The sequence below is a fragment of the Zootermopsis nevadensis genome, unplaced genomic scaffold (assembly GCF_977971745.1).
Source record: "Zootermopsis nevadensis isolate Lab colony 2312 unplaced genomic scaffold, Znev_1.0 Znev_ptg000022l, whole genome shotgun sequence".
Lineage (NCBI taxonomy): Eukaryota > Metazoa > Arthropoda > Insecta > Blattodea > Termopsidae > Zootermopsis > Zootermopsis nevadensis.
This window is the reverse complement of record NW_028259154.1, coordinates 23,252,146-23,277,494: the sequence shown is the minus strand read 5'-3', so window position 1 is coordinate 23,277,494 and position 25,349 is coordinate 23,252,146. Positions and strand designations below refer to the sequence as shown.

General features: G+C 41.5%; 1 protein-coding gene across 20 annotated transcripts in view; it reads left to right on the top strand.

The window, feature by feature from the left end:
• Window positions 1-25,349, top strand: part of rg (A kinase anchor protein rugose) — a 400,245-nt gene that overhangs the window by 363,014 nt on the left and 11,882 nt on the right. For all 20 annotated transcript variants that reach the window (XM_087353730.1, XM_087353742.1, XM_087353732.1 and 17 more), the window contains 10 exons: window positions 1,069-1,186; window positions 8,007-8,109; window positions 9,642-9,757; window positions 19,543-19,655; window positions 20,251-20,391; window positions 21,349-21,468; window positions 22,452-22,604; window positions 23,009-23,081; window positions 23,930-24,024; window positions 24,730-24,819. In XM_087353730.1, the coding sequence (XP_087209856.1) occupies window positions 1,069-1,186; window positions 8,007-8,109; window positions 9,642-9,757; window positions 19,543-19,655; window positions 20,251-20,391; window positions 21,349-21,468; window positions 22,452-22,604; window positions 23,009-23,081; window positions 23,930-24,024; window positions 24,730-24,819 (1,122 nt within the window). The remainder of the gene's footprint in view (window positions 1-1,068; window positions 1,187-8,006; window positions 8,110-9,641; window positions 9,758-19,542; window positions 19,656-20,250; window positions 20,392-21,348; window positions 21,469-22,451; window positions 22,605-23,008; window positions 23,082-23,929; window positions 24,025-24,729; window positions 24,820-25,349) is intronic.

Sequence of the window (25,349 nt, the reverse complement as noted above, 5' to 3'; positions counted from 1 at the left end):
ACGTAAAACTGTTTCTTAACATGAGTCCAGGCTTCATTACCCTTTCGTCGTTCTTACTGCTGACTGAACGATTAGAGTTCGTTTCCAGGGACAGTCGTTATTTCTTCATGTAGCTATCGCATTGAAACGGACTCGGTTAGCCCATAGTGTGTCGCTGTAGGTATTATTTGGTTAATATATTAAACAACAATTTAGTTTATAAATCTTAAAACCTTGTTGAATATTTATCAAAAATATATAAAATCATGCATACAAACGAAACTGTTTACACTTTGAAAAAACACTTAGTGCCAAACGCGTTTCGACCTCATTAGGTCATCGTCAGTGGCGTACAATTCTTAAGACGGTGTTCATTGCTTTATAACAAACCCTCGTATCACGAATTGTATGATTTTAATAGAAAGACAAATGAATTAATGTTTTTGCTACTGATGATGACTTTGTGAGGTCGAAACGCTTTTAGTAATAAGTGTTTTTCAAAGTGTGAACAGTTTTGTTTGTATGCATGATTTTATATATTTTAGATAAATATGGTTTCTAAATGTTATTAACTGGCGATTATTTGTAATGGGCATTTAGCGATTTTTTAAGTCGTATTTTACATAACATTTCTTTTGTGACGGATTTAAAAATTCTGCTTGGATCTTCACACGTAGGACGTTCTCCGCCTTCCATGTAATCTTGTTATATTTTTATTATTATTTGTTGCATTTTCTGAAACTCCGGTTAATGAGTTTATTCGGGTCCAATTAAATCTCCAAACCGGCCAACCAAGTGTAATGACGTGACGAGCCACTCTTGATAGGCTGTTTCCCCCACACACACAGTACCTTCATCCTTGAAGTGCACCCTGAGAGGACCTGAGGTCTACTTAGGCCTATGGTATCATTTGTGCCGGAAGACCCTGTCTCATCAGTAGTCTTTTTAAAAAATTCTGAATCCTGCTTCGTCAGTGATGGTTCTCTGGGAGTACTGTAAGTTTCCTTTTAACCACAGTAACGCATATCATGGTTGTAAGTATGAATATTCGAATAAGCCCTAAACACAGTCTCTACCTTCTTGTTTCAGGTGCTCAAATACTGCGACCATCTGCACGGCAAGTGGTACTTTTCCGAGGTGCGCGCCATCTTCTCACGCCGATATCTGCTGCAGAATGTTGCCATCGAGATCTTCCTCGCCAGTCGCAGTGAGTACAGCTGCGATAGCCTATTTCATGTTGACTATTAACTGAGTCTAAGTCTACTAGAACTTGATATCACACTGACCATTGAACGATGATTGGTGGATCCTGCGCACAAAGGCTCGAATTCCAAACTGTAACAGACAGCTTTTACCACCGTTCCATATTAAGTCTGCGGTAAAATTTCTTGAGCAGTTGATGGTTGTTTTAAACTATAAATAGATTCCCTGATTTTATGGGAAATGGAAATTTGTCGATGTGCTTATGAGACCTTCCATTATATTCTTTCTTGTGCAGTTCAGTCCAGTTCACATCTTCACAACCTGTTTGTTGAATGTTTGTTTGAATATACTTACTCCTATGTAAGTCTGCGTCTCGCAAGTGGTATCATCTCCCCCAAACAGACCTCCATGTTATTATTACCCTAGGCCGTTCTCACCCTCTTTGCTACTGAGTCCCTCTTTTCAGTTGTCACGTATCTCCATATTTGCTACTTGGATTTTTTTAAAAATTTTGTCTTATCGTAAGTAGGCCTGCTCAATGAATTTCATGTCAGTTGCACATAATTTATTCCATTGAAACTATTCTACTCCATTTCAAATGGAATCCTCATGAAACCAACGAACCTCAGTGAAAATTGGTCTCTGGCCCGCGGAGGCAGGGGCGCCCGGCGCCGGGCGGGAGGTTCCAATGAACCGCCCGTGGAGCCGGTGGGTTCGCCCACCCCGAAAGGGGGTGGGTTAACCCCAGCCTCTGAGTTTTCGTAGGGAATTAAAACAAACCTCATACAGCAGATAACGTCTAGCGCCCTCTGTTCCGGAAGACGCTAGCTGTAGGTTCCTATGTTCCCGCACAGAGGGCGCAAGACTTTATTCTCTGCTTTATGAGGTGTCTTGAGGTTCGCGGGTTCAAACCCGACCGAGGTCAATGGATTTTTAAGGGTTATAAAATCCGTAGCACAACTTTCTTCGGAAGGAAAGGTAAAGCATGAAACGAGATGTTTCGTAAGAAAAATTTAGCTAACATTTCTCACACAAGTCTCCTGATTCACTACTAGATGGCTCTAGCAGATAAATCAGGATTGAGTAGAAATTGTGAAGAGGCAGTGGGCTTCTCACTACTCATAAATGCACACGTCGAAGACAAGGAAACCTCCCGCATGGGAGGCCAAGACCCGACTTCGGGCTGTCGCGCCCTTGCACGGAACACTTGCCATATGGTATCATTACTGAGGACTTCTTTCTGTACGTTACGTTGTTTTCCAGAACGATGTTTGTGAGGTCTTTGTCAGAGAGCTGAAAAGATCACAGCAATCATGAGACAGTCCTTTAGATAACGCAGATCTTTGATCACAGTCAGATGAAAAATTGCACCTTGTCCTGACTGATCCTCGCAGTCTAGAGTATGACTGCTTAGCATTGATGTATGTAACAGCCCGTAAAGATATATGTGACCGGATTAAAGTTGTTCTGGGGGTCGATACGAACCACTCCTCTCCAGTTGGTCCAGAGGAAGCTGTAGCAGCGCTATTTCCCGGGGCTCGCGATCTGGCATCATCCATCACCATGGCGACTGCGGGTAAACCCTGTAGGGCTCCCTCCCCTCGTGGTAATCTCACAATCCAATTCGGTGTGCGGGCACCTGGAACGGATGCACATTCGCGTTGCTCGTCTGAACCCAGCCTGGAGCCGCACGTCGGCGAAACGTCCCCAAGATGAATGTGAGACCTAACGTACGTGAGGATCGTATACTTGATTTATGTTTTTCGATTAATGAGAGGGATAGACGATTATCAAGTATACACGTGATTGCAAAATGAGTTTAGGACGGAGGTAACTGGTAACTGTTAAGCCTGTGGCCTCAAGGAGGGAAACAAAGAAAGTGGAGAGAAACAGATGATGGTGGCACGTACCTTATTGAACTTTTAACTGTAAGCTACAGAACACGGTCTTATGTAGTTGGGATCAAGATCTGAATGGGCATCGGTAAATAAATACGCTTCGAAGTGTCACTTTGTCACGGGGTAATTTTATTCCTGACCCTGGGTTCAGCTTTTGCTTGTCACGTATAATTGAAGGCATCGCCACGATTCAGCTTCTGAACTTTCATGTAGTTATTATTCTTGTGGTGAGGGTTTCCCGCCCTCTTTCGCAGTTCATTGACAGCAAATCTCCGACCTCTACGTGTTAGAAGGAGACCTATATTTGTGTCTGTTATTTTCCTTAACAGTATTTCTTAAGTAGAACTGTCCGTGTCCCAGGTCAATGTATTTCTTATAAGTAGACTATATGGTCTTTGAAGTAGACGCATATCACGAACTGCACGGATCGGTGTCATCCTTGGTAAGTGTTTATGCAGTTTCTCTGACATTAGCCTTTCAGGAAAGACTTCTCCATGGACCTCGTGTGCAGTTGAAAATTTGCATGCGTTATAAAGAGGCTTATAACGCACAGAGGAATGTAAGGAGAAATTACATTACTTGCGTTATTTTCGAAGCACGGAATTGTTGTTGTAAGATTTTCACAGTTTTTTTTACGTAGTACCTATTTCGATGGGGCAGAGACCTTCTTGAAAAACTCAGTGGTCGGTCAGTAAATCCAAAAATTCCTCGCTTTGCTTCAAACACGAAGGTTCATTACCATGTCTCTGCCGAAAGTCTAATACACGTCTTCCCACTTTATATCCCTAAAATGCATTTAATATCAGCATCTGCGTCTAAGTCTTCCTAGTGGTCTCTTTCCTTCAGTTTTTCCAACTATAATATGGTATGCATTTCGCATCCTCCCTATTCGTGCTACATGACCGTTTTCTGCAGCATCCTACCCCTCTATCCCTCTCAGGTCAAAATGTTATCATCAGTACAGTCATCAGACGTGTTTAATCCGTTCTTACCTTCATGTGAGAGACCACAGTGTCCACTCTAAAAGCTACTTTTGCTGACATCAGCTGTCCACATTTCTTGATAGAGAGTTGATGCTCGGCGTAAGATACAGTCCTTAATAAGATCTAGGTATTTGTTTAAAACATTCTTTCCGGGCCGTGTATTTCTATATGGTGGATGCTCGACGAGTAACAAGGTAAGATGGTTTGAGGATCTGTGATTGTGACATGTGATGTGTGGTCAGCTGCTGTTCATATCTTCGATAAATGATCTGTACCCTAACCAGTGCACGAAGAGTTTGCTTTGAAAACCTAGTTGGAAGGAATAATGTGGGGAGCATCATAGGATAATTCGGAATTAATGTTTCTTTTAAATAAATTTATTTTGGAGATGTGAATTGGTTTGAACTGGCACATGGTAGGATAATTACTGTATTTTACGACGAATCATCTGACTCCATAATGGAGATATTTTTAATCAGATAAACTTGTGGAAGAAGGCTGTATCGTGGAGCGAGTGTGTGTAGAAATGTTAAACATTTCCCACGAGTTATCTCTTTTAAAAAGCACTTAAATCTTATGATCTGGATGTATACGGAGTTTGAGTTGGTCAGGTGAAAAGACGTGTCCAGCCATCATCAACTAACTTTTAGTGGCTTTTTAACAGTGCAAATAATACGTTGCAGCGGAAATACTTCATTGATACAACGTAATGAGTCTTACGTGATCCTACAGTTTTAAAATTATACCCTGCAACGTGACCGTGCCCGCTAATCTTTTTTCAACGTTTCATCCCACTTGTGGTGTTGAGTAACGAATGAGATTTCTGTGGTAACCGAATGCCCTGTTAATAATGTATGGCGTTTATACGTGTCGCAAATTTTAATGGAATTTTTTGTTTTGTCCAAACTGGAGTTCGCAGGGGGAGTTACATTGTCTTTGTTCACTAACGCGATTTTGCGGACATGGTTTGATTAAATAATTAGCACGGTAGAATGCGACACTGTTTTCTGGAGGATATCAAAAGGCCCGACTAATGCTTTAACCTATGCTGTGGAATGTATAAATACTGTCGCCCACTGATTCATTTTTTGTTACGTAACGCGTTAGCAGTGTAATGGTATGTAGAGTGGACGAGAGTGTTTGATTGATTGATTGATTGACTCATCCATACATTCTTAGGTTATTTAATGACGCAGTATCAACTGCAAAGGATATTTAATGGCGTAATACATTTAAATGTGATTCTGAATTGTGAGGGAATAAAGGTTTTGAAAGAGGCGATTGCAGCTTTGCCAGTTCTGAAGCAATGCCTCTGCATTTCCCTGAAGAGAATACTGAGTAAAACCACATATTCCGTCAGGATTGCCGGTTAACTCAGTCGAAATTCGAAATGTGTACCTCCTGAATACAGCTTTCGAGAGTTGGCTCTAATGCCTTCTTTTGGTGGTGGGTTGTCATTATACTGATTGAATCTTTATAATTTTTATTGGCGATATTTGGCGATTGTGCGCAGGGATTTCATTTAGTTGATAACTCTACTACCAAAAATTATATACAGAACTTTTTTTTACAAAATTGTCTGTACCGCATAGCCTAAGTTCCCTTGCTCTACCTGTAACAATTTCCATTATAAGAACGAAAGATCTCGACATGAAGCATGTAATCGTGTGTAATCTTTGAGATGTGGCAGAACATAAGAATATCCCCTGCCAACACTTGACACTGTAAGCTAACGATTTATAACTTTCCACAAATATAATAGCCTATTCTAAGTTAAGAGTTTCCTAATCCTCTTGACGTCGCACCAGAATGTATCCGGTTCCTTACATCACATCGAATCACGTAAAACTACATGTCGAAATTGACTTGTGAGATACATTATAGTAGTTATTTTTGGATGTGTGTGTTATGTTCGTACATATTATGTTCATAACTATTATATTTCGTACTGATTTGTTTCTAATTACCTGGAACCGATACCCTCAACATCGAGGGTAACGTGTTGAACAAGATCTCATTGCTGTTGCAACTAGCGTTATGTGGGCTTATAGGGACGTATTGGAGTTCAAAAAGTCGCGTCACATTCGTGAAAGATCACAGGTCGGGAGTAGCTCTTATCCAACAGATTTGTCCGTCCCCACGTGAAGACGAAGGGAGATTCGTCCTTCGAAGCATAGTGGCTTTTAAGATTTTATTTAAGACTTCGGGCAAAGTCCGAAACAAAAGGAAAGCAGCAGGGTTGTAAAGATTCTTCGTGGAAAATATCAGAGCAGAGCTTGCTTGGTGTTATTAGACGGCAGTTGGACTGGGATTTCTGAGGAGAATCTCAGATGCTGTGACTGAAGGTGACCTCCGCGGCTGACAGCCAAGCAGCGTGTCACATTGCCTCTGATTGATGGCTCGTAAGATGAGACACGGCAACAAATTATTGCTTTCCGGACCGCGTGACCTTTGGGGACATTCATCTGAAAACGCCTCCGGTACCGTGCCCAGTGTTTCTGGACATACAGGCACTCCGAGTTAATAGAATATGTGCCTACGTACAGTTCACTACCGGTACATCGACACCGATCGATTGATTCATTGATTGATCGAGCGTAGTTTATTTTACGACGCCTATTCAGCTGCAATGGGTTATTATGTAATGTTGAATAGTTGGGTGGTTCCGAAGAAAAATTGAAAAAGACGGTCGTGGTCGGGTTTACCGTCCCAGTATTTACTTGAAGGACTGAGGAAACGAGGAAAATCCTTTGTCATGATTGACTGATCCGGTATTAGAGCCTTTATTCGGACCCAGGACCTTCCGAAAGCGAAGCGGATGTAGCAAGTACTTGACGGAACGGAACAGAAATTACATGAAGCCTACGCTCATATGACAGGTTTCTTGTCCGGTTTCATGTGACAGCGTTTCAGTAAGGTAAGTATGATGTAATTTGTTTTGTCGTAAAACATAATTTACTCCTGGGATTCGTGTACAGAACTTCGAATACTGCTAGAATTAAGATGTTGTTATTGCTTGAACTCGTCAGTACTCTTATAGGTTGTTATAAATTGTATTTTAATATTTGCATTACAATTTTGTTTTGGAGGAGAACATGTCTTAAGTACAAGTTCTGCCTAGCTGGAGGCTGATATTACAATCGATTTTAAAGTAGTGTGGTGGGAGTGTGTTGACAGCGTTAATTTGGTAATTGCTGTAATGACTTTGGATTCTAAAAACAGGGCAAGGGGATTTATTCAATAACTGAGCAAGTAACTTCTGAACAGGGTCCATGGAGTTAATCATTAATTTAGGCTTCATATAATGGCAACTAGAATTTTTGATCTATTAACTGTGAAACACTGTCGGTAGGAAATGCAAACAACTGATGTTGATTGTGGTATTCTGCGCTGTGACTCTGTGTAATCACGTAAGTGGATATTAACGTTTAAACGTTTTGAACTACATGTAAAGACTACACGGTGTTACAGTCTGAAGGTGGAGGCGATGCGTTCCTTCTAAGCATTGATAATGCCTACAAGACTACATACGAGGTGCGATCGGAAAGTTTCAAGACTGTGTCAATAGAGGGCGAACCGTATGTAGTACGAGCTTCTGCCGCTAAGGGGTTGGGCCTACATTCATAGTGAATCAGTGTGCCAGCCGGCATCATCGAATTAGCATTTGTTTCTTAGTTACGGGCGTTTTGGTAGTGCATTACACCGACCCTCCTGCGATTTCGGAATGGCGTGTGCATCAAATTTTGCACAAAGACTTGCCAAAACGGCTACGGAAACCTATGAAATGCTAAAGCAAGCATTTGGGGAGTCCGCAATGGGTCGCACCTCGTACAAGGTGTCACTACCCAGAAGATTGCAGTCGACACTTTCACATGCCACGCCACAAATGTTGTGTCCGGCTCAGACGTTTACCTGCTGATACCGGCGTGTGTTTGTGTTGCAGCATCCATCATGTTCGCGTTCGCTGATCAGGCCACCGTGAAGAAAGTGATCAAGGCGCTGCCCCGGGTCGGCGTCGGCATCAAGTACGGAATCCCACAAACAAGGTACGTGCTCTCCCGCCGAAATGCTAATCAGCTCTTTTGCACTGATGACAGAGGCCTTCATGCTACAGACATTTTTGTTGCAACTCAAATTTTCATGGCACGTTTTCCCAGAGCGTTCTATCCCGAATACCTGGGTTCGTGAAGTTTGTGGACAAATTGTTGAGGAAGATGTTTGTAAGAAAATTATTATTATTAAGTGTTCTGTCTTACGACAGGTCCATTGCTCTGCCCAAAAAGAGCTCTCCAGTTGTCCCTATTCTCAGCTTCTCGTTTTAATTCCTCAAACTTCATCTTCTTTCCTTGTTTCAGATCGTCGGTTAGCTGTATCAATCTTCTTCCTAGTCCTCGCTTTCCTTCAACCTGGCCTTCGATGATATCACTCAGTAACCCATTCCTTCTCATAATATGTCCCAGCCAGTTAGCTTTCCTTCGTGTAATCGCCTGCAGAATGTTTCTTTGCTCGTTGACTCTCCTCAATACTTCTTTGTTGGTCACTCGATCCGTCCACCTGATCTTCTCTATTCTTCTCCAACACCACATTTCAAAACTCTCCAGGTATTTCTGTTCCTTCTTCCTGAGTGTCCAAGTCTCTGCTCCATACGTAACACTTCACTAGTTTCTTCTTCATCTCCAAATTACACTATCGGGACCTTTCTAGTTGTTATTAGCGTAGTGTTGTTAGAATAATAAAATCTAGAATGATCGAATGGATGGAACGTGTAGGGCGTACGGGGGGGAAATCACAACTGCATACAAGATTTTGGTTTTTCCGCGCTCCGTTTAGGCTAATACCTTCCTCAGTAGTAGAATTTTTCTTCCAAGAATTATACTGCTTATCATTCATGATTGTCTTCCCGTCTCATTCGACTTTGTGTAGTCTCTGCAGTTGAAAATCGCTGTTAAGGAAGCCGATTTATGGCGTGATACTTAGGCACAGAGGAACGTTTGTGCGATATAGCAGTTTGTCCATGCTGCCAACTCAACACGGTTTGCACATTGAATTACTCTCTGTTTCGATTTATATTTCTGAGGAATGGGACATATGTCGCTGCTGTGATGTTCCTTACTCCGAGTGGGTTGTATAAATAACCTGACAAATACCGCGAAATGGAAGTGATCGACGAGAAGAGGTAGCTCGCGTTTTTATTTCCCCCCCCCTTTCGAATTTAGATCTTGTGTCCGTCAGTTTGTCTCCCCGCTCGTTTTATTTGAACGCATTTATATTTGTGCGAGACAAATTGCAGGCTAATTGAAGTAGAGTGTTTCATCAGTTAGAATAGGGCTGCACAAACAGATATGTATCCTGGCCACGCTGGACTTAAAGCAGACGCGGGGAGGCACTGCATACACTCATTGCCCCATCTGCCATGTTTTGTAGAATATAATGCACTCCTGTGTATTATGTAGCATTTTCGTTTTATTATATTTGTATGCCATTTTGTTGTGGTTTTAAGATGGATGCGTATTTGCAGTGAATGAAAGCACCAGCGAAGTGTGCAGAATGTCAAAGAAGTTGCTTCTGTTTGTTTAAGGCGCGCCTCTATGATGTCTCCCCGTCAGCTGATGAGGAACTCGAACATGACTCAGAAGTGGCAGCGTCGCGAGATCTCGAACTTCGAGTACCTCATGTTCCTCAACACAATCGCAGGTCAGTTCTTTTGTGAATTTACGACAGTACAGAGGAACTGTACGAAGAAAGCTAAAGTTCTGTGACAATGGTTGATACGTTATACTAATATTAACCTTTTACATCCGAGTGGTAACTATGTTTACCACGTGGGTTATCTGAAAAGGGATTGTTTACATAAATAGCATTTACAGGATGAACTTTATAATGGCGAAGTGTTGTGTTTTCTTTGAGGTACGTACTCGATGAGCGTTGACTTTTCGACACACTCCATCAGGTTGTAAAGGACGTTTCGGGTATTGGCGCTACTTCCACAATTAAGTGGTGGTCATTGTAATGGGAATTCGTTTCTTGTACGATTAATGGCTGCGATTGGATCGAGAAATAGGCCGGTTTAATTTATACGACGTTTCGGGTGCACGTTCCTTATAGCCTGTCAGGTCAGTGGCGACAGTTAGGATCGAAAATAAAATCTGCCAGTGTAATAACAGCCAGTAATCTGAATAAGGGAGTACATTCGTCTACTAGAACATCGTGTTTTGAACCACAAATGGAAACACAAAAATGAGCCCGCTATTTTTGCGTTGAGTCCACGGAAAGATTGTGGTCGAGGTGTTCTGTTACTTTGGGCTTTTAGATGAGGCCTGCCTGTTTCCAGCAGTAATGGCTGGGTCCTTTAAGTAAGACGGCGACGGTGTACTTGAGAAGTAGGAACGGTGGGCCGTGCATTGTTTTGCATAATTGTGTCGTGGCAGGTTCGCGTGATCCACGGTAACCACTCCAATAATTTCTTATGTCCATTACCAATGCAATAAGGGGACAGTTCGGGACATCGGCTCCCTCGCTTTCTGCCGTCAGATGATTGATCGTTCCTTTGTTTTTGTTGTTGTCATGCCACCCTGCGTGTAATTGTCGTACGACGAATGGTATAGGTTGCTGGAAATTCTGAATAAGGCCTATTTGTTATTCCAGATAAAGGCACTGAACTAATTCTGAATAGGAAATGACGTATCCTCGTTTTCCTTACTTAGGACTACGTATTTAATGACGTTTGTTTGGAAAGTTATTAATCTAAAATAATTGGATTTTACGTAACTGGACGTCACAGCCTTGTCTCCGTTTCTTGTCCTGCGTTTCAAGGACTCGTGGCAACGTTCTTTGAGTTATCTAGGCGAGACAAAAGGATGTGGTTTGTATAAACAGACTTCGGGCGAATATTGGAGCCCAGGAGGGGAGAATGTGTTTCCTTAAGTTAATGTGGGAGCGAGAATGTATTCGTGGCGGCAATGGCAGGGGGTTCTGTCACCGCGAATTAGGCGCCCAGTACGTCACGAGGTCGCTGCAAGCCGTCAGCTCTCCATCACTACTCCAGCAGAATCCTGGCGTCTGCATCACCTCCCATCTTGTCGATATCCTCACGTGTACGCTCGAGGTAGCATCGAACTGAACACGTGGTGCGTGATGTGCGAACGAGTTTTGTCGTCTTCAGCAGCCTTTCGCAACTAATACAATGAAGAGGTGTCATAGACGTTCTTTGCTCGAAGTGCCCGGAATGATTGGATAATGTCTCATTTCCGGGAATGCTCAGAGGTGGCATTTGCCATTGCTGATGTGCACCAAAAGTTTTCCGACATATTTGATTTTGATTCGTATCAGTCGAATATAAATCCTGAACTTTGGATCTAAGTTTTATCAGATTCTTCAGAGCAGGCTGAAACCACAAAACAATTGGTATCTCCACATCATTAAGACAGATAAATTTGTACCTGTGATTTGTGAATATTGGTATCGTTACTTTAACCTTCGTGAAATTATTATTATGAACTCCTCCTGCCATGGGTTTGCACCCCGCTGCTATAATTTTAAACTGAAGAGCACAAGTATTTGCCTTGCCTCGAAAATTCCGATGTGTCGAAAGTTCGACCCCAGTACTCCTATTAACCGTATGATACCGCCTCCGGACGTCCAAATTTGTCTTGCACAGGCCGCCGTAGTCCCGTTCCGGAAGAACAAATAAGAACATATCGTTGAGGCATATCATCCATCAAGTGCGCCCGTACTCATTAATCTTCATCACTTCAACTCTGCCCTTTGTAGCAAACTCTGGCTTATCGTAGTTCAAGTTTGAGGGAGGACACCAGTAGATTGTACTCGCATTTCGTTCAGTCTTTGTTTCTTTCTGTTTATAACTAACTCCATGGAACAGAATTCTCCTCGAGACGTTACTAGTCGCTCAGCTAGTTAAGAAATTGTCAGTCTTTTATTTAACCCAAAGGATCTTCACAAAGTTTACAGGCGTCTGCCACTGGGATGTGTATCTTGAGTCAGTTCAGTTCGGTTCATTCCTACGTGACTTCTTTAATGTCAATTTTAATATTATTGTCACATCTGCGCCTAGGTTTCCCAAGTGGTCTCTTCAGATTTTTCGACCTCTCTCGTTAACCTTGCTTATTTTCCCCGTTCTCCGCAGATTTCTTCGGGTTTTTTAGGTCCAGATGTTCTCTGCCTTCAACTTGTGGTTTCCCTTAAAGCCGGAGACCAGGTTTCGCATTCGTGACCCCGTTCATATTCGTACTTGTGTTTTTAAATAGGATACGCGATCCCGATCTAAGTGGTAAGAAGCAGTTCCCGGCCTTCATCTGCTCATAATTTCTTCGCGGATGTAGTTCTGTTTTCTTATTGTCGTTCTCGCGTGTTTAAAACAGTTCATTAGTTGTCTTGATGTTATAACTATTGGCAGTGACAGTTCAGGATATGATACGTGGTGCTGTGCGGTGAGCATTTCCGGAGTATCGAGGCTTGCTGGCGTCGTGTCGTGTGTTTCGGGTCGTTCCGTTGCAGCGTGCGCCCTCTGATGGATGCATTGTCTGGCCCTTGGAGACAACGGCAGTCGCCTTCAGCCAAGAGTTACTTTCCAACTCTGTCGAATGTTTTAAAAACAATCCTTATTACGCTTTTGCGCGTGTTCAACCACACGAACGCATGTAATGCGTGGAAATAGCGACCGTTGGTCTTGTGAAGGAAAAGAAAAATTGATGGAATTTGAGACTAAAGGTTTGAGGAGAATATTTTGGCCTAAGAAACTAAAAGCAGCATCTACGTCGACCATCCTCATAAATTCTTAACTGTTTATCTAACGAAAAAAGATATGTAAAATAGTTACATTTTGAGCTCGAGTTATGACCAACCGATAAAGGTAAAAAAGATGTACAGTAGCCATATCATCAGAATAAACACCGCATTCCTACCTGCTTTTGTTTCATTGTTCTGTGTAAACTTCTAGTGTTCGATCTATAAAATGTCTTGCTTGGATCAATAGCCAACTGTCAGCTATTCAACGAAGACATTCTTCCGTGAAGTTAGTTACTTGTAAGTTGGTTTATTTCCCTTGGTACCAAATCGCGTTTTTCGTCGCTAGCAAACAAATAATTGTACGAATGTATCGATCTCGTGATTGTCTTCGGGCTTCGATTCCCGGCAGGGACAGGATGTATCTCTTTGCCATCGGGGGATAGGAAGTAATTCTGACTATTCGTATCCATTTAGTACTAAGGTTAAGAATGTGTGTTCCAGCGTTCATCTCCACTGCGTGGTGCGTGATTAAGCACGCGGATCACCGTGGCTTTTTACCGTCAGCCGTACAACACTTCAAGTAAATATAATGTAGTTATGGCTGTAAGAAAATTGCTTTCGTTGTAACATTTCTTGTGTGACAATAAAAATTAGGCTAGAAAGGCCATCGGTTCTTTTCGTTGATGAACAAAACGTCCAGAAAAGTCAAATAGCGTGCTCTACCGGCAATAAAAGTGCGTCGAACACGAAGATCCACTTAACAGATGATAGCAGAACTGCTTATGGAGTCTTCGTATCTGTCGACATTGAGCAGGGGATAAAGAAATAATATTAATTGCTGTCTGCAACGGTTATCGGAGTTGATACGAAGGGCAACGGAGTGGGGTAGATACAGAACACTTTGTCAGCCCGAGAAATTACTCACTAAGTGATTTAGAGCGCTAGTTGGCGGTTACATTGCCGCGTATCTTAAGTTAACGGACCAGTCGACTCGTAACATTTTTATTTCGATGATGCCACGTGTTATCATTCACACAGACAAGCAGAAAGGTCCGTTGAAATTCAACGGGGAATGGTTTCTTACGTGTCTTCATCAGTCCAGTCTTCCTTTCGCATCCCTGCTACGTCATTTGACGCAAGTTGAATTTGCTTCAATTTCCTGTTCCTGTAAGATACGCCGTGCCATCTATTGCGAGGATTACGAAATTACATAGCACCCACGGGCTGCACAACCAAACACCAAACTGCCCTTTATTCAATACAGACATGTAGAGTGGTCAGATTTGTAACAATAAATTCATATTTGCACTAGAAGCGCTTGAAGACCCATGAGGAAAAGAGTACGGGATTTTAAAAATAGGAGTTCTCAAACTGCGCTCGAAATTCGAGTATAATTTCGATTCTTGCGTTAATGTATTTTTTTTAAAACACTTGTGGGGATGTAATTAACGTCTTCAGCGCACGGTGTCTGCACATTCAGTGAAATGCTGTCAGTATGACGTCTCAATAAGAACAAGACGCATGCCGACACGAAGGAACCTCTAAAAACTGCATCGACAAGAATGTTGTAACACCCGGACTCCATAAACCATAATGGCAGTCCCTAACAATCTAACGATCCAGGCGGAAGTCTTCCTAATTGTGTAGTAGTGCGAGAAGAAACTTGAGACAGCTGCAGAAGGACACAACCGCCTCAAGAATAAAGCAGTCGTCAACAGTTAGACACCTCAACCCTGTCAGTGACATTTGATGACCGACTGGTGGGTTATTTCAGTGGTATTCAACCGTTTTTGTTCGCGTACCCCCCAGATATAATTTCTCTTCAACTTTGTACCCCCAAAGTTGTTGGTGTATAATTCAAGTTATACATAGTATATAATCTACATATAAAATAAATTAAATAAATTACATTACTGATTATTCAGTGTTTATCATAAAATAATATATAATTTTAAATTTCACGTACCCCCTAAAATGTCTTCGCGTACCCCCGGTTGAATATCACTGGGTTATGTGATGACGTTTTGAACTTGGAGAGTTATCGTGGATGGTAACTTATTAAAGATCGGGAAGGAGATGGACAATCATTAGTCCTAAATACAGTGAATCCAAAAAGTAACGCAATGTAATTCCGGGGAAGGTGGGGCCTCTTATTCCGTCCTAGTATTGTTTTTCAGTTCTAATCTAACATTTGTGGAATGTGCTAATATCCAGTGGTACCGGGGTTCTATCCTCGGAGGCAAAACGGCATTGGAGTGAAGCTAGTCACTCACATTTTTCTAATGCCGAGGCTAAGAATACGTGGAGCTGAACTGCCGCCCCGTATACGTCGTGCATGGTACAGGCAGGTGGATGGAGTATCTTAGGAATGTGTAAAATAGCAGGCGGGTCTTGGTTCGAATCTTTCGGAGGGCTCCTTCCTGCCAGTGTGTTTGTATATTCCATTTGACGAGTGTGAAATTTCCTCATTCATTTCTTGTGGCTGTAGTTCGAGGGCCAGTTGGATGTAACTGTATGCCGTACAAGGCGACGGATTGAGCATAAATCTAGCTCAACAGCGGTTGTCTCATGTAGAGACCATTAAATGATTAAAATAGCATTTTGATAAAAATTATAGCCTAAAGAACAATGTTCTTGAAATTAATTAACCTGATCTTGTAATGTGGTTTTTTCGGCCTCGCTCTCTGTTGTGTGCCCGGCAAACAGTCGGCCTTTTCAAAGGCGCACAGTCCCGTGTTTTGAGGGGCTGAGAGACGGAACACAGACCCCCATACATACCCTTCATTTCCGAGGCCAATTACGTAAATCAACGTAGGCTTGCGTCCATAAACATGTCTCAGAACTAAGGTTCCCCCGAGCTCTTGTTCTGGAATCCTGAAAAGAGAATAAATTATTGGGAGTGTTGGATCGGCTGGAGCAATATCGGAAACGTGCATGTCGCGCCCTGGGAATTAAAGGAAATGTTTTAGTTGTATTCTGACAACGTTATTAATTTTGTTTCAGTTTGATTTTGAGAGTAAGAAGGACGTACGTACCTCCAAAAATCTACGAAATATGTTCTCGGGCATAGACATAAGACGTGTCCGGTTATGTGCATCGTATTTTTACGCAGTCATGAATTGTGGGATTCTTATCCGTTCTTTACACGGAATTTATTAAATTGACGAATTGCGAGAAGGACGTGTCTGTTCGACTGTGTGCGCCATGTTGCTTTTAGATCGAATTCTTTTCCAAGATGAACGAAGTAGACGACGACATTGTTTCTAATCCATTCTTGTCTCTCCCTTATCTTTTTGGGACACTCTATATCAGTAGTATTCAACCTGGGGTACGCGAAGACATCTTAGGGGGTACGTGAAATTTAAAAAAAAAAATTATGATAAACACTGAATAATCAGTAATGTAATTTATTTAATTTATTTTAGATGTAGATTATATACTATGTATAACTTGAATTATACACCAACAACTTTGGGGGTACAAAGTTGAAGAGAAATTATATCTAGGGGTACGCGAACAAAAAAGGTTGAATACCACTGCTCTATATGAATGCAGGTCTTTATATGTGTGTATGCAAGTAAGTTGTGATGCTGAAAACATGGACAGGCCCACATATGGCCATTGCGTTCACTGATAAAGTTGAACGCAAATGTCACTTTCCGGATATCGGCAGGAATTGCTGCAAGGAAGGGAAGTTGATTTCTTTGTTTATATGGAGCGGTAAAATCCTGTAGTGCTTTGCAGTTTTAAGCATTTTATGCTACGTAGGAATAGGCAGTTTTGTGCGAAGGATTCTTTTTGGATTTTATCTTGTCGCAGCTGTCTCATTCTCACAAGCATTCTTTAGTCAATTTGGAGGGCGGGTGAAAGTTAGGGAAGGAAAACAAATCAAATGCGGGTCTCTACGTGTGTTGGCAAACTTTTGGCCGCGTTCCTATCAACACGCATTGTCAGATGCAGATGGGAGCTTGGTACTCCAAGGCAGCCAAGCGGGTTTGCATACCAAGATCTAGATTTGAAGTTGGCTTGGCGTCACTTCCTGCCACTACACGTCGTAGCCACTCTGTGTAGTCATTTGTTTACAGACTCACAGTTACAAGCTCTGACACCAGCCAGATAGAATCTTTGTTATCTGGGGTGCACTGCCATCGAAATGCCATCAGAATCTCTCTCTTCCTATGAGTGAGTTAGTGGCTGACTAATTAGAGTTTTTTTTAGAACCTGAATGTTAGACGTACTTAATATATAACAGTACGTGGAAATATCATACGACGTTTAACGTCTTGCGGATGCTTCGATCCTGTGTTGCGGGAATTATGAATTAATCGTATTCAAACTTCGTGCGTTCCTTCGTTATAGGCCGGTATTCCTACCACCTGAACGTCTGTCAGGAGGAACCAACTCTGATGTGACTTACCATAGACGTGTTTGTATTTTTAAACATGCGATAAAACTTTGGGACAACATTTGTAGTTCTGTTTATTACGTTCCATGTTACCGAGTTTCGCATAGCTAAACTCAGTTGTTAATTAACAAAATTTTGTTGGTTAGGTTTATTACAGTGGGTGATTTTGAAGGATGATTGGTCTGCGGGCTGCACCCAGAACTTCTTGTTTTCTTTAGACTGAGTTTATTGTAGGAGATTTCGAACCGCATTTCCTAAACCGGCGATTAAATGTAAAATTGCTGGAACCTGAAACAGATTTGTTCTGTTCTTTTATTTGACAGATTTTGTATTAGCTAACTAATGGAGTAGATTTGTTTCGACACGCTTATGATAAGAAACTCTCTGGCTTTTATATAACTCGTGGGTTCATTACTGTGTTTATAACAGCGTATGGCTATGGTTAGGTTCAAGATTGGAATATTGTTGATTTCCAAGTATTTGCGCCCCACTAGGGTGGTATTAAAAAAGGTTCCATCTTTGACCCCCCAACCGTTGTGTAAAATATTGAAATTAAAAGTATAACTGAGAACCAGTTCTCTGAATACGGGACTAGAGCCAGCTGTCGAAACGTCGTGTTTATCAGACGTACCTCAGACACTTTGCTGCAGTACATGGAGAAATCTTCAGGGAGCCGTTATAGCGCGTTGCTGATAACCACAGAAACGTAAGCCGTGAGCCTCGAACGCTGCCTATCGTTGGCATTCTGTCGCTCGCTCTGCAGGCATGCTCTTGTTTTAAACAGCCTGTTCACTTCATCAGCGTCTTGACTCATCAGCATTTCTACCACTCACTGCTTAAGCAATTTCCTGGGCCATCAAGCATCCAACTTGCAGGTTCGTCCCGTCACTGCGCCGAAACGTAATTGTATTAATAGAACCCACTCTGAGGCAGAGACTTCTTCAGACGGTCCATGTTCTGTTCTTTGTCTTAAAAACGTTATCTAGGTTATGGCTGGTTCGTACTTTATCCAGTAATGATAGGCTATATTAGTTGCATATATTCTTGCCGAAATATCATGATATAAAAATGATTTTTTATATTGGTATTGCCAAATACGTCGAAAATGTGGTGCAGCTGAGACGTATATAGCAACTGCAGTCGTGTTATATCCAAGGGTCTAAGTACGTACTGTTATATAGTCGGCGCAGTAGTTTTTGGCCGGCGGAGCTGGCGGACGGGCCTACTCTGTGTACCTGAGGTGGCACGGTCAGTGTGTTTCTTTTGTTTGGGCTTTCAGTCCGATAAGCTCCTCCGTGCAGTCAGCATTATACTATCGCACAAGTGACTCGCTCCTAGCCTTCCCATTGAAAATTCATGCCTTCTTGTCGAAAATCTTCTTCACATCCCGGAACGTTTTTACGCGTGTTCTGAAAAAAAAATACATTCTAAATCTCGTCATTACAGTTAATACGCATCTGAACTCGAATTCAAAACCTAGTTTTTGCTGATACAAAATTCATAGATAAGAGAAGGTATTACATTGGAAAGCTTTGTATACTAGCAACCATTCTTTGTCCTTTGTTGGAGTTGTTGAACATTCAGGAAATCACAGTCTGTTCCATCGATGACCTGATTTTATGAATTTACAATTCAAATGAAAGAGGCTGAAATCGGACGTAGTGGTTGTCGTATTTTCAAATAAATGTACCTCAGGGTAAGTCATCTTGTTTCAACTCCCCAGTATTTAAAAATCATTGTCAGACAATTTAAAATTAGAATGAAATAAACTGGACGTGATTGTGGTGTCGTGTGTTGAAAAAGGCAATTCTCAAGAATTAAGAGGCCACGAACTATTCCTACGTATGTCATTGAATTAGTTGTACAACATTTATTATTGTTATTATCACAGATTAGAGTATTTAATTTGTTCTGGCTCTGTCTGTAGTTCCTGAGATTTCAATTTTAGTATTTTTAAAATCTGTGAAAGAAATGTTTCTCCTCAGTTCTTCCCTGGGTGTTCCATGGTTCGATACTTATTAGGTAATCAAAAATGGAAATGTTTCGACCTTCTTGAAAGCCAGAACAGAACGCCATTGAACCAGTCTACACACTTCCATGTTATTTCCTTGAGTTTCATTTTAATATTATGCTCCCATCAGTTTGTAGATGTTTACAGCCAAACTTTTGCGTGCATTTCTCATCTCCGTGTGTGTTACATGCCCTGCCCATGTGATCCACCTTGATTTTATTGTTGAATAGAAATCATGAAATAATTTTTGATTTGTTGCTTTTGGAGCAGCGGTATGTTCGTAGTTTTTGTGTAATTTGGTTTCTTTGTTTCGAATAGGCCGGACGTACAATGACTTGAACCAGTATCCAGTATTTCCATGGGTTCTTACAAATTATGAGACCAGAGAGCTGGATCTCAGTCTGCCCAGCAACTATCGTGACCTCTCTAAGGTAAGTCCATGAAAACGTGCGGACAGCGGTTGAGGATCTCGTAAATATTACGCAGCATATACGTTTTAAAGTTTTCGTGGCAAGAATTATGAAGTTTTTAAGTCTTTTTTCATCACAGCATTCTGAAACTTATGAGGTTTCGGAGTGGCAACCCGAAGCAATTTCCTTCAAATGTCAGATATTTCTTTCGTGACGTGAGTATAGTGACTGGCTACGGGTTGGACGACCGGGGTTTGATCCCCGACAGGGGGCAGAGGATTTTTTCCTCTAGCCTCTGCGTCCAGACCGGCTCTGGGGCCCATCCAGCCTCCTCTACAATGGGTACCGGGTTCCTTTCCCGGGGGTAAAGCCGGCCGGGGCGTGATGCTGACCACTCACCCCTATCTAGTGCTGAGGTCAAGGAAGAGAGGAGCTATACCTCCACTCCCCCCAAACGCCTACATGGCGTATAGTGGGACAAACTTAACTTTTACTTTTTAAGTGAATTTGGCAGGTGGTGCTCAGTAATAGCTGTCCATTTATGCTCAGCTTACTCAGGTTGCATTGTGTGTGAAAGAACAGCAGATATTTATTAACCTATTTATTGTTTTTGTAGCCAATCGGCGCGCTGAACCCGAGTCGGCGAGCTTACTTTGAAGAACGCTACAACACCTGGGAACACGATAGCATATCGCCCTTCCATTACGGCACACATTATTCCACAGCAGCTTTTGTTCTCAACTGGCTCATACGTGTGGTAAGTTGAAACTTTTTCATTCAAAAATTCTTATTCTCTGTCCATCTGGCATGGGTGAAAGAACCCACACCTTAATTTTGAGCACCCATTTATTGGTTACCGGTTTGGCGGATTTAGGCCGTGTCTCATCGGAACCGCGGCGGCTAATGGGCTCATCGTCTGCCTGTCATCGTCCACAGAGAATTCCACTGCGGTAGGGTGTTCTGTGATGAAGAATCCTTTGTTTTCTTGGCTATCGGTGCTCTTTTTGTATCATGTCCACTGTTTTAATACTCTGTTTTCTGTTAACTCCCTTCACTTGGTTTTCTGACCTACTCTCTTATTCTCTGAGAGGCATCCTATTTTCCATGCATAACCCATGTTTATACTACTGTATTCTTAATTTCAATTTTTTATGCAGTCTTTCTATCTTTGAGTCTTGTCTGATGCCATAGTTAAAGATTGTATCCCTTCATGTGAGAAACTCCACCAGCTAGCAGATATCAAATTGTTTTCAAAATGTTACCCATTCCCTACCAATACTCAACATTTCCTGACTAGTTTGATTTACATCTTCTTCTTCTCCTTCTTCTATGGCTCTCCGGCCCGTATTCGGTCCACGGCCTCCTCAATTCTCCTCTTCCATTCGGTCCTCCGTTAGGTCCGTCTGTCCGAGGCTTTGATCGAGGTTTCGAAACATCTTCCTTTTTACGGTGCAAGGTTGTTAGCCTTGCGAACAACCCCCAACCTGGAGGACCAGGGTACCTGTCTTAGTCTGACCTCTCCCCCTCGACCAACCCTACCAGTAGCTCTTGGGGTCACTGAGGTGCTCAAGCCCCACAACCACGAGAACCACCCCAAAATTAGCTCCGGTCATTTGCTTGTACATCTAACTTTTTGTAGTGTCACTAGATGTGTTATATTTTTGTATTACGTAATAGTGACGTGTGTGATAGTAATGGTATGTTAATGTTACAGGAACCAATGACAACTATGTTCCTAGCTCTTCAAGGAGGGAAGTTTGATCATCCGAATCGACTTTTCTCCTCAATCGCGCTGTCATGGAAGAACTGCCAGCGAGATACCTCTGACGTAAAGGTGTGTGTGTGAGACCTTTAAAAGATTTTTATAATCTTTTCTTGTTCTGTAAGACAACTTAGTTCTGCCACAATAAAAACCAATGGAATGTGTACTCCACTAGACATATTTTTCGAAAACATTATTTTCTGTTTCTTATTTTTCATTCACATTAATGTTCATTTGATTCAAATACAGATCTGTTTTTGAATAGCTAATTAATCGCATTACAAGTATCACAGAGTAGAGAATCAGGAATTATTTTACTTGTATTTTGTTAAATAGTTATTACATCAATAAACTTTTCTAACAAAAATTGAAGACATTGTTTGAGATGCATTTATACGTTTACTTTATTCTTCCTTTTTTGAAAAAAGGGTGGGGGGGGGTATTGGGCACCATGCATGAATTTACTATAAATAATGCTGAAATCAGTGTCTCAGATACAGATTGATTGAAGGTAAGAAAGTATGTGATATGGACAGGCATTAAGCGCTTAATTTGTGTCCAAATTCTGTCGTTTGGTAAATTTCTTTACCGACAATGAAAAGAGTAAATGTCAGAGCGTAAACTAGCTGTGAAATCAGGACAGTAAATATTGCTGGTGTTAAACAGATTACACTTCATCTGTCTTATCATCTGCAGAATTGTTCTCCAGTACACAGTCTCCATCATCTAGAGATCGCAGGTGATCTGAGCCTTATGCAGTCTCCCAAGAGACTTGCTCCATCCTTGTTGACTAGCACCTCAGACACTTGCAACGCCATCGGCAAGATGCGTGTGCTAGTGAACGATGAAGACTTGACACAGCAAGAGCAGTCTAAGAAATTGATTAAAATAACTCTGACATGAAGTTTGTATTATGCAGTTATGATATTTATGCTTACAGGAATTGCTGTCTTGTTGCTGATGAGCACAGAGCCACATACACCGAAGCTTTTGGTCCGTAGTGAAACAATTGACATGTAAGAATCTTTGTTTAACAGATTGTCATTTGTTCCTAGGAGCTGATTCCTGAATTCTTCTTCCTGCCAGAGATGTTGGTGAATGCAAACCGCTACCGCCTAGGCCAACAGGAAGATGGATCCGCAATTAGCGATGTTGAGCTTCCACCTTGGGCCTCGTCACCAGAGGAGTTTGTCCGGATTAATCGCATGGTACGAAAATTAACGCGCGACAGAATTCCCTTTGTGGTATTCATTTTCTCTTGCCTTCGCCTTAAGGACATCCATCTCTGTGGTAACTAACGTACATTAGACATAATGGGATGGTCCATTTTGCAAATAAAGTTTCTGAAAACCACCTGAATATTTTATTAACAAACAAAATAATTTATTTGATTAAAAATAAAATATATGCATTGTCTTTGGGACATAATATTGGACCTTGTTCACACATGACAATCAGAATATCAATCAAATAATAACCCATAAAACAATAAAATCAATGTACTTACGTACGTTAAGAACACATTCTGTTGAATAGAAGTGGTACACCATGTCCTTGAGCAGCATCATACAGAATATTTTGTTTTTTTACTGGCACTTTTATTGCACCGTAGGCTTTGGAGTCTGAGTTCGTTTCCTGTCAGCTGCACCAGTGGATTGATCTAATCTTTGGCTACAAGCAGAGAGGTGAGTCCAATGCAATAATGCAATCATACAGGAAAGCGTATGAAAGGTGATCATTAAGTTTCAGGATCAGTCAACTTGAGGGTGGCAGCAGAACACGTAGCAGCTCACCGCCTGTAACGCTCTGAATACATGCCTTAAGATCTGTTCTCACATGTGTACTTGCATGTTGTTGATCATAGTTTCACGTTCTGTCTACTTGGTGCCAATATTCTGTTTTCCACCTGTCATTCTTTCTGTCTCTTTCCTCACATATTTTCCATCTACAAGCACTGACAATTTTGATCTTTTCCCTCTGGGTTATAATGCAAGCGATTTCGAGAAACCCGTCTAATTTACTTTAGCTGAAGCCTTGAAGATGGAGACAGAGTGTTTCCCTGGAATTTTGGTTTCTACCTTAACTCCACATATCATGGTAACCCAGAAGAACAATATCGTCGTCTTCACCCCTGTGAGAACCTCATATCTCACAGGCACTGAAAATGTTTCGATGGTCACAATTCTTAGAGTATATGAAATATGCTTTCACAAAGCTGGAGTGTGCAAGTTCTCTACTTTACGGTGAGAACTGATTATTATACCAGACAGCTAATGAACTCCACGGAGCAAAGTTTTACATTTGAGAAGTTGATTGAATTTATGTTAAGTATCCCATCCTACCATTTGACTAAAGTCCCTGTCGGTCTGTCCGCAGATCTTCATATATAGCTTCTAGGGAAGAAAGGAGGGGAATATGTGGTAGTGGTGGGGGCAGGGGAAATAGAATTGAAACCGAAGCGATCGGGAGTCAAATATGATATAAACTGGATGTATGGCTCATACTGCATTTATAATATGTGGCTTCTACACAGGTCCTGAGGCTGTTCGAGCAACCAACGTGTTCTACTATCTCACATATGAGGGCTGTGTCGACATGGACAACATTTCTGATCCGGTCATGAAAGAGGTAACTAATATCATACTTCATATATGAATGTGTGGAATGGTCTGGGTTGACTGATTGTTAGCGTATTTAATGATTCAGTTTCCTCTGCAGAGATTATGTAGTGTTAATTGTGATAGGAAGGTTGTGTGGATTGAGAATTGTAAGGATTTAGAAGAAATTGGTCTGTTTTAAGATGGTGTTTTACCATTCATCTGGACAGACAGAAAAACTGTTAAAACCCTCTGTCTGAATAGTTGATAATCCAGATGAGATTTAAACAAGATGCCCTTCACATATTAGTATAGAGCATAATCACTAACTTGCTACTGGACGTCACGGTCGATTGGTTAACACCCCTGCTTTGTATTCGGTAGGTCCCGGGTTCAGATCTCTGCCTGGAGACCGGGTATCCTGACTGGGTTTTATCTTCTGTAGTTTACCTCAGTCCTTCCAGGCAAATGCCAGGATAGTACTTTAAATTAGGCCATGACCGCTTCCTTCCACATATAGTAAATGAAATATTGTCGTAACCATTATTAGATTGTCTGCTGTAATGTTATTCGCAGCCAAAGGAAAATTATTTGTTCAGAAGCATTTTGAGATCTACAGTCAGTTTGCTACATTTGCCTGATGCTGTTAGATTCTTTTGAGCTCTGCTTTCAGAGTAATTTTTGTGTTGTTGATATTTATATGTAACACAAAATGATCTTACACTGTTTCTTGCAGGCCATTGAAAATCAGATTCGTAACTTTGGTCAGACGCCGTCACAGTTGCTAATGGAGCCGCATCCTCCCAGAAGTTCAGCAATGCACTTGGTAAATAGAGAATTTACGATGTTCTCAGAAATAAGGAATTAAACTTATGTGGCACACAGTACAAGTTGATAATTTAACCTGTTTAACGCTGTACCAAAAGTGTTCATATATTGCTAGTGTGGCCAACTCAGTCCTTGCTGAAGGATTACGTGCTAAGGAAACATTGTCTGGCTAGCAAACATAAAAACCTATGGGAAGAATAGGGTTCAGGGAACTTCTGAAAATAATTTACCCACAAAGTTCCATGACAAAGTCAGTTTATTTTGTGTAATTAACACATAAATATGTAATAATAAAATGTACCAAAAATATAATTAATGGGTTCTAAAAGTGAAAAGTGCTGAAGTTGCTAGAAATGGTGAAATTCTTGGAGAAGCAGACGTGGACCTGAAGGAATAGCTGTGTGCAGTTATGAGGCTACTCAACTAGTCTGGTGCTGTGCAGACTGTGCATAAGCTGATTTCTGTTGCGAGACTCGGAGGTTCTCGTGGTGGAGATGTTCTTGGTTTTCTGGGTTGCACTACCATGTT